This window comes from Corythoichthys intestinalis, chromosome 12, assembly GCF_030265065.1.
Source record: "Corythoichthys intestinalis isolate RoL2023-P3 chromosome 12, ASM3026506v1, whole genome shotgun sequence".
In the NCBI taxonomy this organism is placed as follows: Eukaryota; Metazoa; Chordata; class Actinopteri; order Syngnathiformes; family Syngnathidae; genus Corythoichthys; species Corythoichthys intestinalis.
In genome coordinates this window covers 27,393,319-27,406,086 of record NC_080406.1, presented here as the reverse complement: position 1 = coordinate 27,406,086, position 12,768 = coordinate 27,393,319, and the positions used below count along the sequence as shown (strand labels likewise).

Below are 12,768 nucleotides of genomic sequence, written 5' to 3'. Positions count from 1 at the left end.
AGCGAGCGCTATGAGTGGTTTAACCGCAGCTGGGGAGCCTCAAGCGTCGTATGATTTATTGAGGGCAATTGGCGAGTGTGAAGTCACCACTGAGCCATGTTGCTTTACTCATCTGATTCCAATGTTGCCTTGCAAGTTAGATGGTGGCATAGTCATTTTTATTTATTTTTACCCCTTTTGCCTTGGGTGTAAATGTAGTATTAGGGTGGTAGTATTAGGGAGAAGGGTAAAAGCCATTGCCAGCTGTTGTCATGATTCTCTGTGTTTGCCTGAAAAAGATGATGCCATAGTAGCTCGACTATGATTTGTGTTTTGAATGCTTTTGGGACCTCCCAACTGCATGCGTCAATCCATCCATCATGTCATCATCTATCAAATTTATGCAACCGCAGGCATCACTCCCATAGTGCTCGGATTTGTCAAAGAAATCGCAACTGCAATTTCAAACTTGTTTACTCTTGACTATAAGGTCATTCATGACCTCAGTGAGTCGCTGATATTCTTGTCAGCGCCTCATTATTAATCTATCTAGTCACTTCTGATGTAAGCTCTGTGTGGAAGTGTGAGTCATGCATTCTTAAATGACGTTGGGTCTTTTTTGCTAGATAGGGCTAAAATGCTTTAACTCCAGAACGGTCCAATGAGGAATACAAATGCATTCCAGGCTGGAGATTAAGCTTTCGACTTACAGCCACGAAAAAATAAACACAGACGAGTCAGGCAGACAAGAGGAAGACGTGTGGCCCAGCCAATTTAAAGAGAGGCAAACAAGGTATCAGGAAGAGGAGTCGATGAAAGACACACCAGTAGGCAAATCATCAAAGAGGAAAGGAAGACTGTGTGGATGTGTGCCTTTTTCGCATGTGAGTTTGTTTTTACTCTGCACTGAGAGGGAAGCTGGTACTCAGTCTGTAATTAAAGCAATCAAAAGATGAAGAGCGATGAGGAAATACATACACAGATGTATACATTACACACATCACACAGATGTGATTGGGTCTTTTTCTCAGAGGCTGGTGGCGTGGCCAAAATTGTAGTAAAGTAAGAGTACTGTTACTTGTGAATAAAATAGAATAGAGTGGACCCTTCTGATCCCCGTTCCACGACCACTCTCATTAGTCTCAGTACATGAATGTACTCTTATCATGAATTCATTTTATCCATTAAAAATATTTGAATTCCAGTTAATGCGTACGTGCAACACTTCCCATGACCCCTCATGTTAACCCTAAATAATCATTCAAAGCAACATTTTTTAGGCGTGATAATCTGAAAAATAAATTTATAAACATAAAAACGTTATCCATATTAGGAGTGGTAACTTTTGGTACCTCACAATACGATTTGCGATACAAAGCTCACGATAACGTTGATCTGACAATATGGTGATACATGGTGATACAACGATTATCGATACATTGGTCAGGAAATCATTCTATGATATTCTACAAATGACCAATAAACAGAAAAACAAGCTTCTGCTGTGAATTGGAATGAGTTTATCACTAGTAGACGTCCAGTCCATTTGAAGTGGGAGGGTGGCAGCGAATGCACATCCAGAAGTAAATCAACTTCAGACGAACAAAAGTCAAAGTCCAGACTTCAACCCCATTGAGATGCTGTGGCATGACCTAAAGAGAGTGATTCATGCCTGACATCCCAGAAATCTGACTGAACTACAGCAGTTTTGTAGAGACGAATGGGCCAAGATTAGTCCTGATCGATGTGCCAGACTGATCTGCAGCTACAGAAAGCGTCTGGTTGAAGGTATTGCTGCCAAAGGGGGATCACAAGGAGGAGGGGCACAAAATATTAAATGTGATGGTTCACTTACTTATTTTCCCCCCTTTTGTCATTGTTTGCATACTATCCTCATTTAAAATATGAAAACCTATAAATGTTTGGGTGGTTTTAGTTAAAGCAGACACTGTTTTTTCATCTGTGTGATTTTGACAAAGATCAGATCACATTTGATGGTGGTTTTATGCAGAAATGTGAGAAAAGTATCTGAACCTTTTGGTTCAGATACTTTTTCATACCACTGTATAAACGTGCATTTAGCAGTGGCAACTGTGTAAATTAATCCTTCGTAAGGAAATGAGCTCCAGCTGTTGGTTGACATTTGCTTCTGCTCACAAAGCTGGAAATCACTTAACGCGTGTGTTTATTTTCATGTCCAGTTTATATGCTGATGATGTTGCTAATGAGTTGTGTTCATCGTTGAGCTCATTTAGTTCCTCCAAGCTTTGATGGCTGTTGTGTTCAATGTCCGTGTAGAAACTATGTATAAAATGAAAAGTGCAAGGAAACATAATAAATGACGTCACAACTCACAACCAAATTTGCCGATTTCATTTTTTATTTAAAAAGAAAAAAAAAATGTAGGCATTCCCAGATAAATTCTTTTTGGTTGGAATAACTGTGAACCGGTAAAAGACTGCAAGATTTGAGTTTCAAATGCATTTTCTAGCTGAAGCATTACAGAAGTTCAGTCATTCTGATGTTTTGAAATGATCTCTATGTCCTGACATATTTGAATCATAGATCACATTTCTCAAATAAGCCACTGTGTGTCAAATTATATAGAAAGAAATAGTGTTATGTGCGCATGGGAATGATTGGTGATCAAAGTTCCAAAGATTAAATATGCTTAATTTATAGTGCGTCTATCGTCTTTTTTTACCCTAAACATTTACTATACATCTGAATAACAATATAAATCATGTTAGATGCGCGGTTTTTTAGTAGCAACCCAAACCCTGCGTTTATTCTCCTTAGGTGCCTCCCTATCCAAGAGACAAACTGCCAGCAGCTCATTCCTCCTCAAGGATTAGTTAGGAGTGTCCCTCACTTGCCATCACTTTGATGTGGATTTGCTAAATAACAACAATTACACACCTTCCATATTGCCAACATTTATGGATGACTGTGTTCATGGATTGTTATTAAATGGAATCACTATATTTCCAATGATTATCGGCCGTAAGGCATTTATCATTCGTAAATATACAGTAAGTAGTAAGTTGCTAAAGTCAATACAAGAAAAATGATGCTCATTGTCAGGAAGGATTATGAAAACCATGTGCTTTATGGTTTGATGCCACAGTTTGTTGTCTCTCAAGTCAGCCCACTAAATCTTCAGTGCATTTATTGAGATGATTTATTATCTGCTGTTAAACCTGTGCAGAAGATTGACTGATGTTAATTCATGCACATGTTGCACAGATGTGAGGGCACAATGAAGAGGAAAGTTGGAACTATGATGTCCGTTTTGAAAAAAGAAAAAAAAAAAAGTCTGGAAATGATCTTCAGAATATGTCATAGATGGAGAAACACATCGAATCATAATGTTAAGTCACAATAACCTTTTATTCTTCTGTCAGTACTCCAAAGACAGAAAGCTTGATATACAGCATCTGCTAGTTATTTATCTGGTGGGGGGGAAAAAAATCTAAAAACCTAATAAGAGTTGATGAGTTGAGTCATGGCTTTAGAAATTCATTTAATTGATTTTGGAGGGCTTTTGAACTCAGTGATGGATATGAAGACTTGATTAATGTTGGAAAAGGCAGTTTTAAGGACAAGTGGCCTGAGCTGTTGAATTCTGACTAATCATAATCACATCTTGCTTTTACTATTGAATAAAAGAGATGCCATGTTACACAACTTAATGAATATATTATGGCAAGGAACGAGAGATGCATAAATAACAGAAAACAGGTTCAATGGGACACAGGGGGTTCAAATCCTTTTTCCATGTGCCGTTAATTGAGTTGCCATAGGGAATCAGTAAATCAAAAACAACAATAATAGATTTTTTTGGTGTGCCCTTTGTTCTCTTGTTAGAGAAGTCCACGTGTAGATGATTTCCTACTTGCACGACTCGCACACTGATAGTGGAAATGCCTTAAGAGCCTAACCCCATATTAGGGTTTTTTTATGTTTTGAAAAAGAGGAATTTCAATAAATCCGATCTCTCAACTCAGCAAGTAAGACCTATATTAAATCCAGTACTGTAAATGATAACAATATAATTTACTAAACCATGTTATATTGAATAAACAAAAGCTGGATACGATAATATACTGTATTTCTGTTTATTTCGTTTAATTGAATCATTGTCGCCTATAGAACCTTAAACCAGATAACTAAATATCAAAGGTCACCTCAAAATACAACAAACATGACTATGCTACAGCTGTTCATAAAGTACCGAGCAACAATAACCATCAAGCTGTCCAAAACGATACTTTTTGCCCTAGCATTTTTTTTTTACAACCCCCTCCGTTAATACAGCATATGTCCGCCAAGACAGACTTAAATTTCATCCTTCACCAGCACATTAAGTTAATACATGCAGCTTCAACTTTCAATGCCTATTTTTGTCAGGAGTCGCAAAATTCTGCCAAGACACACCTAAAAACAGAGGCGTTATTTAGCAAAGATTATGCTGTTGTTAGAAGATGAATATCCTCGGGGCCTGACTTTCATCATAGACCTGCCTAGACAGACAGAGATAAGTTTGGGGGGTAGGGGTGAAGTGAGGGTTGAAAGAGGTTGTAAGGCTTGTCAAAAGACACAGAGAGTCTTCAAACATGCTGCTCTTACTGTATGTGTGTGTGTGTCAGATTAACTCTGAAACGATTTGGCCTAAGGGGCTTCATACACATTTGGCAGTTCTTCATTTCCTGCTATCATATCCAGCGTTTTATCTCATCAGCATCAATACACACGCACACACACCCACCTTCACTCATAAACACACACGGACTAATCCCGGTTGTGGCCTGACCACAAGGACTGTCCTCAAAGACATATGGGTTATATATTGTATGCATGTGCGTGTGTAATTGGTGATGATGCAAGATCAAACCAAGGGTAGGGACGCTGTTACAGCATAACCTGCATGTACACTTTTTGCTGGGGACGGGACATTAATGAGACCAAACAGATTGGATATATTTCTAAAATATGGCTAGTTACTGCATGAAAAGGAAAAAAAAAGTTTAAATTATTTTCTTAGGGAGAAAGTCATTTTTTTAAAATGCTTCCTTCATTTCAAGGAAATTTGAAGTGGTTGTGTTTTTGTGTTGTTGTTTTTTTTTTTCGGGGGGGGGTAAAAAAAATGTGCATAGACTGGAAATATACTTTTAAAAAATGAAGTTGACTATAAATACATTTTAATTTAATGAATAAATGCACAAAATGCACAGTTAAAGTTGACGGTAGAAAACATACAGGAAGACACCTCTAAGCAGCTTCCTACTCGGGTTTCACAAGTTAGCAAGTTCACACAGTTTAATGTTATGCTAACTCTGATGCAGGTCTGACTTTCAGTAGCAAAATTAGTGGCATGTTCCCCACCTCCACAACATTGACATATTTTTAAACTACTTACAGTGGCCGCAGCTGCTGGCCGAAAAAAAAAAATTGTGTGAAAGTGGGGGTTCTAGTCATCAGCCAATCAAACGTGTGTTTGAGGGGAAAAAATGGACCGGCACATTGAGCAATTGAAAAAGGGTGAACATAAGTCTGAACATATAAAAGTAATTCACTTACTAATGGTAAGGTCAATTCTATCCTAACAACACAAGGGAAGACAATCTAAATTACCTTTATAGATGGACTCATTGTAAAATTCAAATAAGGTCGCTTAAAAATTGGTGGGGACAATTTGAGCATCCTGAAAAGTTGGTAGTGTTATGTCCCTACCGCCCCTATGCAAACCTGTGCCCTTGGATCAAACCCAGGGTCTCTGGAGAATTAGCCATTACTGAGGATCAGAATGTTATTCACTGAGGAGTGAGAGCTGAGAACTGGATCGGCAAATAAAAATGCTGAACTGCGAAGAAAAAAAAAAAAAAACGTTATTTTTTAATCGCAATTATTTTTTAAAAATCACTTTGGTACTCCAGGCAATATAAGGTGCAATATAACTTCAGCTGATCCAATTTACAGTCTGTAGACACATACCCTTTGGGAAAAAAACATCAAACCTCTTTGGGTACATGTTTGTTTTTGTTTTTTTTCTTGATACTTAGTTTGGTCAAGTGTGAACTAGACATGTTTCGATTACTGGTTTCAAGGTAAACCATGGTATTAAAACGTTACGATTCAAACCCCCCTCAAATTTCCGTCATACCATCCGAATGGTATTAGTTTTTTTATGCCCCAAAAATGCAGGGTGAAATCCCTCGCTTGCAGCTGCAAGCATCAACCCTCCCCCACCAGTTGTTGCTCAGTGTCATTGAGTCAGCTGTGCTACACGATGGCTGGAGGAGGGGAAACTCCTGAACCTTTTCCCCCCATTGAAGAAAACGAAATTGCAGGGATGGGAATACTTCGGCTACAGAAAAGTTACAGATGGCCGTGGCTTGGGGGGGGGCAACCGACATGTAAAAACATGTTTGCGTAGGTTGGCTGCCGAGGAGGCAATAGCAATACCTCTAATATGATTTTTATACAAAATTAAGTAAACACTGTCATGAACGTTTCACACCAACTACGAGAGTTAACTCTAGCGTGTTTAGTTGGTCTAGTGGTGGTAAAATGTGTTTTTTTTTTCTCTCTCTGGCAACTACCTGTGTTGAGAAAGAGTGTGTATATAATGTAAGCATGATACGAGTCATACACACGTGCTTTTTATGGAAAATAATTCAATTATTTTTGTTCTGATGGTATTAATGTTGAGCTGCGGCTGTGGGTTTAGGCTCACCTACAGGATTTATTTGAATTTGATTCAGAATATTTCAGTTATTTTATTTTTTTTTTTTTTTTAAACTTAACATTATAGTTATGGTCCAATTTGCTAATGTTTTGACAAATAAAAATCCTGTTCAATGGAAAAAAAGTTGTTGTTTTTTTTTAACCCAGATACCTTAAAGTAACCCATTTTAGAGCTGTAATTGCAATACTGTGATACCGTGAAACCGTGATACTATGGTTTAAGGTTATCATACTGTCAGAATCTCATACCAGCACATGCCTAGTGTGAACCCAGCAATCGTATTTGGTTTGATAACGTTACAAACTCCACTTAGATTAGTATTGGTGATTAAATTTTCCAATTGAACTGGCCAGTGGACAAATCAGGCAGTGCTCAAAACCAAATAACAGTAACTCAGGGAGAATATAGCAAAAAGCAGTGTTGCTGAGGACCTCAGTCCAGCCATCATGAAAAATAATATACAGTATGCAGCAGACAGGCTGGATGAGATGAGAAAAACATTGTCACCAAGCTTGTGTGTCATAGCAAGACACAATTTTCCCCTTGAACAGCTGCTCCCTAGACTCGTATTGTGCGAGTGTGAATGGCCAAATTAGAAGCATTATCATAAAGCCCGGAGCTCTATTAAAAGAGAAACAGTACTCTAATAATGCGGTCCATTTACTCTTGCTGTCATGATGGCGCCACTTTGCTGGCTACTGCACATGTGTGCAACATGTGGCTTGTCAGGCAGATTCCAACCATTCAACTTGTTTGTTTTAACCTTTATAAGCAGGCCTGTCAGACATTGAGTGGATGTGATTCTCATGTCTAATCCGCTGGGATTAAAATGTTTCATGCCCTTTCATCGGTGAAAATATAACTTCATTTGCTTTGAAGTGCACACAATTTACACAGATATTTGTGTGCCTTCTTTCTTTCCGTTAGTAATTAGCGTATCCAACGTGTAGTAGAAAGGTGTTTCGTTGCCGTAATCAAGGAATTGTTTGTTTTTGCCTATACTACACAGTTCAACTCCACTATCCACAGTTTTTGGCTGTGTGTTACAAATTAAGCTTTACTTTGATAGAGGGAAGTGACTGTTAGAAGCAAAGTATGTTTGGAAAATTGTGAAAACAGCAGGCTTTGAAAAATGTGGTAAGTCCTAAATATTGTACAATGTGATTTATTAATGATCCTTGAAATAAACTACATTTCTAATCAGCACAACTTCTAAAACAAGTTTCCTTTGCTTTTGGAATCTGCTGCATCCGACCACTGAAGAAACAAACAAAAAAAAAAGCGCCACACAGACTGGACATAGATCATAAATGCACGAAGATGTGAGGTTTTCTCACAATAGCGTGAATCAAATTTTTACTTTTAAAGTGATAGACAGCACCTAGCATAAATGACCTTCATGTGAAAGGCAGGTGCTTAAACTAGTAATGTATGCAAATCCCACTCATCTCTCGACCCTGCTAATGGAGAAAATAATGTTTAAATACAGAAAAAATGACAAGCACAACCATTGTGTGGCATCACGCGCGTACAGCACAGGAGTACTGACTCTGACACTCAAAATAGTTTTAAAAAAAAAATAGCTAAGAAAATAGGCACATTTAATAATTTATGTACGTGTTCAATCTGTTGCGGTCTTTCTCCTTTCTCTGTCTGAGACTCAGACAAAGTCTGCGTCAATTCCTGAGTCTATTAACAGTTGTTTCCTTCATAGGTGCATGTAGCACAGTTGGTAGCCAATGCATGATGAGTAGGCAAGACAATCTGAGATACTCACATTTAGGGCTGCATCCAAGGTTTGTATAGGGACAGTAGGGACATAACACTATCAACTTTTCAGGATGCTCAATTTGTCTATAGGATAGTAGAATTTATTTTTTTTTTCGGCCAGCCGCAGCAGCAGCCACTGCAGGTAATGTAGAAAGATGTCAATATTGTGGAAGTGGGGAATATGCCACAAATTTTGATACATAAAGTGCGACCTGCATCAGAGTTAGCATCACATTAAACTGTGTGAACTTGCCAACCTGCAAAACTCGAGTAGAGAGCATCTTAGAGATAAGTGTCCTCCTGTACTGTATGTGTTTTCTACTGTTAATGTTATTTCAATTGTGCATTTAAGGCATTTATTCATGAATTAAAACATATTTAGTTTTCTAACTCATTCATTTAAAAATAATTTTATTTGCAGACATTGTAACCCCCCCCCCCCCAAAAAAAAACACACACACAAAAACACAACTGTAAATTTCAAAAGGTATTTAAAAAAAAAAGGATCTGTGTACAATAAAAGAACAATTGGCTAACTTACATAGCAAAAGTCCACTAGTTTAAATGCTATAAAATGCTATTTTTTTTAACAATGCTTTTAACAAATTGTTCAGACACATATTCCCACAAAAAAATGGCTAAATATACCCATAAACTAAATTACAAATGCATTTTAAATAAACATTAGCTCAAACGAAAACTTAGCTTATGTTGATCTTAACATGGAGCAGCTGAATTCAGCCATGTGAAATGAGGCCGACTAGAGGGCAGTGTATCCACCCAAATCAATAAAACTTAATGCAAACACTTTCAAAATTAACCATTACACCGCCACTTAAATTTTGCTGCTTCGAGTATTCGTTTAATTAAATTTGAATCTTTTTTTCTAATCGAATACTGGAGTTAATCGATTAATCGTTGCAGCACTACTCACATTTCATTCACTATGATATAGTATTGAAGCTTAAAAATGTTTGAAAGCAGCTATTTCGGCTACTTCTGGGAAATATTTACTTTTTTTTTTTTCACCTATTACGCATAGTGCCTTTTAGGGCATCCTGACATTTTTTTCACTAAATGAAAAGCAGGCAAGATATGTAGACAAGGGGGGGGGGGTTATTTTTAAAATTGAAATGGAACAGGCTCGACCAACAAATTACAATATTTGTCTGAAATAATCTGTATATTGTAAAATGCAATACAAGGCAAGGACGGAAAAGCCAGGCTAGTTTTTGTTTGCTTGTTTGTTTCTTTGTTCATTATTTCTTTAAGGGGAAAAAAAAAAGTTTCAAACAGAGGTTAGCCAACGGCGACGCGTTCCTTCAGATATGAGCTGCCGAAATGCCACAGGCTGTTTTGCCACTATCATTACATGTTTATAGGCAATGATGTGACACTTGTGCTTCATTGTACTCATCTGGGCCACACACTACGTATCACAATTGGCAGTACTGCTTATACTCACCCGCGAACCATCTTTATATTAAGAAAACATGAAGTGAATTTTTATCATTTCTACAATTACAATGTCTTCCAGGAACCGGGAGCAAAGATGCCACAGTGGAAAGAAGCAACAAAATCCATCTTCCTGTCCTCAATTTTGGTAAGTGTTGATTTATTTTACTTCCCATGTTGTATGTCTTCTCATTTTTTGCAAACAGTAACAGTACAATTTAAAGTATAATTTATATAAGATAATATAATTTATTATAATGTTATAATATAATTTTTACAGTATAATTTAAAGTTTTTTTTTTTTTTTTTTTTTTTAAATAACTGGTGTCAGTGAAGATATTTTGATACAAAATAATGTATGCTTCTCTGGGTTAAAAACAGTGGCTGATGGTAAGCCACTCATGAAAATTAATTACTGAACCCCAAATACTGCCTGACAGTTGAATGGCTATCAGTCATGTCACTTTTTGTACCATGGGCTTTACAGGAAGTAGTGTTCGCCTGCCACCATGAGTAGCCCTTAAGCAAGGCAACGAAAGCCTATCCTTAACTTCCCCCTGTGCACTGAAAGAAACCCCGTACTTTAACATTCACTTACTGTGATGGGTTTAACACGGAGGGAAAACAATGTGAATCTGTCAATGGCAGCCAGTGATTCAATACAGTGGTATGGAAAACTATCTAAACCTTTTGGAATTTCTCACATTTCTGCATAAAATCACCATCAAATGTGATCTGATTTTTGTCAAAATCACACAGATGAAAAAACTGTTTCTGCTTTAATTAAAACCACCCAAACATATATAGGTTTTCTTATTTTAATGAGGATAGCATGCAAACAATGACAGAAGGGGGAAAAATAAGTAAGTGAACACTCTGCCTAAGGACACTTAAAGAGAAATTGAAACCAATTTTTACCAAATATTTAAAGTCAGGTATGTGCCCAATCAATGATGAGAGGTTTAAAGCTACCCTGCCCACTACAAAACACACACCTGGTAAGAAATGTCTTGATGAAAGGCATTGTCTGATGTGCATCATTGCTCGGTCAAAAGAGCTGTTTGAAGACCTGCGATCAATGTTGATTTGTACAAAGCTGGGAAAGGATACAAAACCATCTCTAAAAATCTGGATGCTCAACAATCGACAGTCAGAGAAGTTGTCTACTAATGGAGTTTGGCACTGTGATGATGCCAAGAGTTCAACGCAGAATACTCAGAGAGGTAAAAAAGAAACGTAGAGTGTCTACTAAAGAAATCACTGGCACAGTCCAATATCTCTATGCACACTTCAACTATATGTAAAACTATGGCCAAGAATGGTGTCCATGGGAGGACTCCACGGAGGAAGCCACTGCTGTCTAAAAAAAAAACAAAAAACATTGTTGCTCGTTTATTGTTCACAAAAAGGCAAAGTTTGCCAAAATATTTTGTGGACTGATAAAACCAAAGTTGAATTGTTTGAGAGTAACGCACGACGTCATGTATGGAGGAAAAATGGAACAGCTCACCAACATCAACACCTCATCCCCACCTTGAAGCATGGTGGAGGGAGCATCATGATTTGGAGCTGTTTTCTGCCTCAGGGCCTGGACAACTTGCAATCATTAATGGAAAAATGAATTCAAAAGTTTATCAGGATGTCTTGCAGGAAAACCTGGGGCCACAACAAGACAATGATCCAAAACACAGAAGTAAATCAACTTCAGAATGGTTTCAGAAGAACAAAATACACATTCCGGCCTGGTTGAAGTTATTGCTGCTAAAGGGGGGGGGGGGGTAAATGTGATGGTTCCCCCTTTTTTTTTTCCCCTTCTGCCTCTTGTTTGCATACTATCCTCATTAAAATATGAAAACCTATAAATGTACTTAAAACAGTTTTTTTCATCTATGTGATTTTGACAAAGGTCAGATCACATTTGATGGTGATTTTATGCAGAAATGTGAGAAATTCCAAAAGATTCAGATACTTTTTCATATCAGTGTATATTGTAAAACACAATTAAAAGTGGGGTGGCCAACGTTCAACATTATGCATAATTTATAGAATGAAAAAATGTCCTGTGAAGATTTAAATTGTTCTAACAATTTAAAGGATTATATAAGATTAGGTTCATCTTTGAGTCCAATTATTATTTGCTTGCAAGATATAAGCTGTTAAAAAAATATATTCATATTCCAAGATACATAAACCGTACTGATAATTCTGCCGTTACTAAAATCTTAATTCTTGCTTATGATTCACCCACCTCAATACAGTGCAGTGTAACTAAGTATAGGAAGTCGTTTATACTTCGACAAATATTACATTATTTTTGTGAGCTATACAAAGTTCTTGATTTGGACCTTCAGTACATATACTGTGCAGCACTATACATGCTTAGAGTAAATGTTCTTTCAGCAATAATTGTGTGTGTATTAGTTCTCATTTCATGAGTGTCATACTTGCAAAGCCTTCCTTAAGACCTCACGTAATGTATCATCTCTCCATCTCTGTAGGTGTGTTGTATGTTTGCGAGTGCAGAGTATTCCAGCTGTGGAGAGTATGAATTCTTAAACCCAAGCAATAACAGCTGCCAGGCATGCCCTCAGTGCCAGCCAGGACAGGAGCCACACATGGTGAGAGATTCACTAAAGTACAGCTACTTGTCACTTTTCATCTGTTTGGTTAATATTTTAACCATGAATCCATCTTGATCCCATTCCAAAAGAGAGTAGTAAAACATTCATTCAATTTGATATGCACATCACTCCATCTCAAGTCATGTAAAACATTCATGTCATGCACAGAATAACATAACAAATGTATGTATTGCA

The 12,768-nt window shown here is 37.3% G+C and overlaps 1 protein-coding gene across 6 annotated transcripts in view; it reads left to right on the top strand.

Annotated features, from left to right (window-relative positions):
• Window positions 1–12,768, top strand: part of edar (ectodysplasin A receptor) — a 49,114-nt gene that overhangs the window by 12,620 nt on the left and 23,726 nt on the right. For 5 of the 6 annotated variants that reach the window (XM_057851458.1, XM_057851457.1, XM_057851456.1 and 2 more), the window contains 2 exons: window positions 10,035–10,100; window positions 12,451–12,570. In XM_057851458.1, coding sequence (XP_057707441.1) covers window positions 10,050–10,100; window positions 12,451–12,570 — 171 coding nt within the window. In that variant the 5' untranslated portion in view covers window positions 10,035–10,049. Of the gene's footprint in view, window positions 1–9,745; window positions 10,101–12,450; window positions 12,571–12,768 lie in introns of those variants that run through there. The other variant, XM_057851455.1, reaches the window with a different exon arrangement.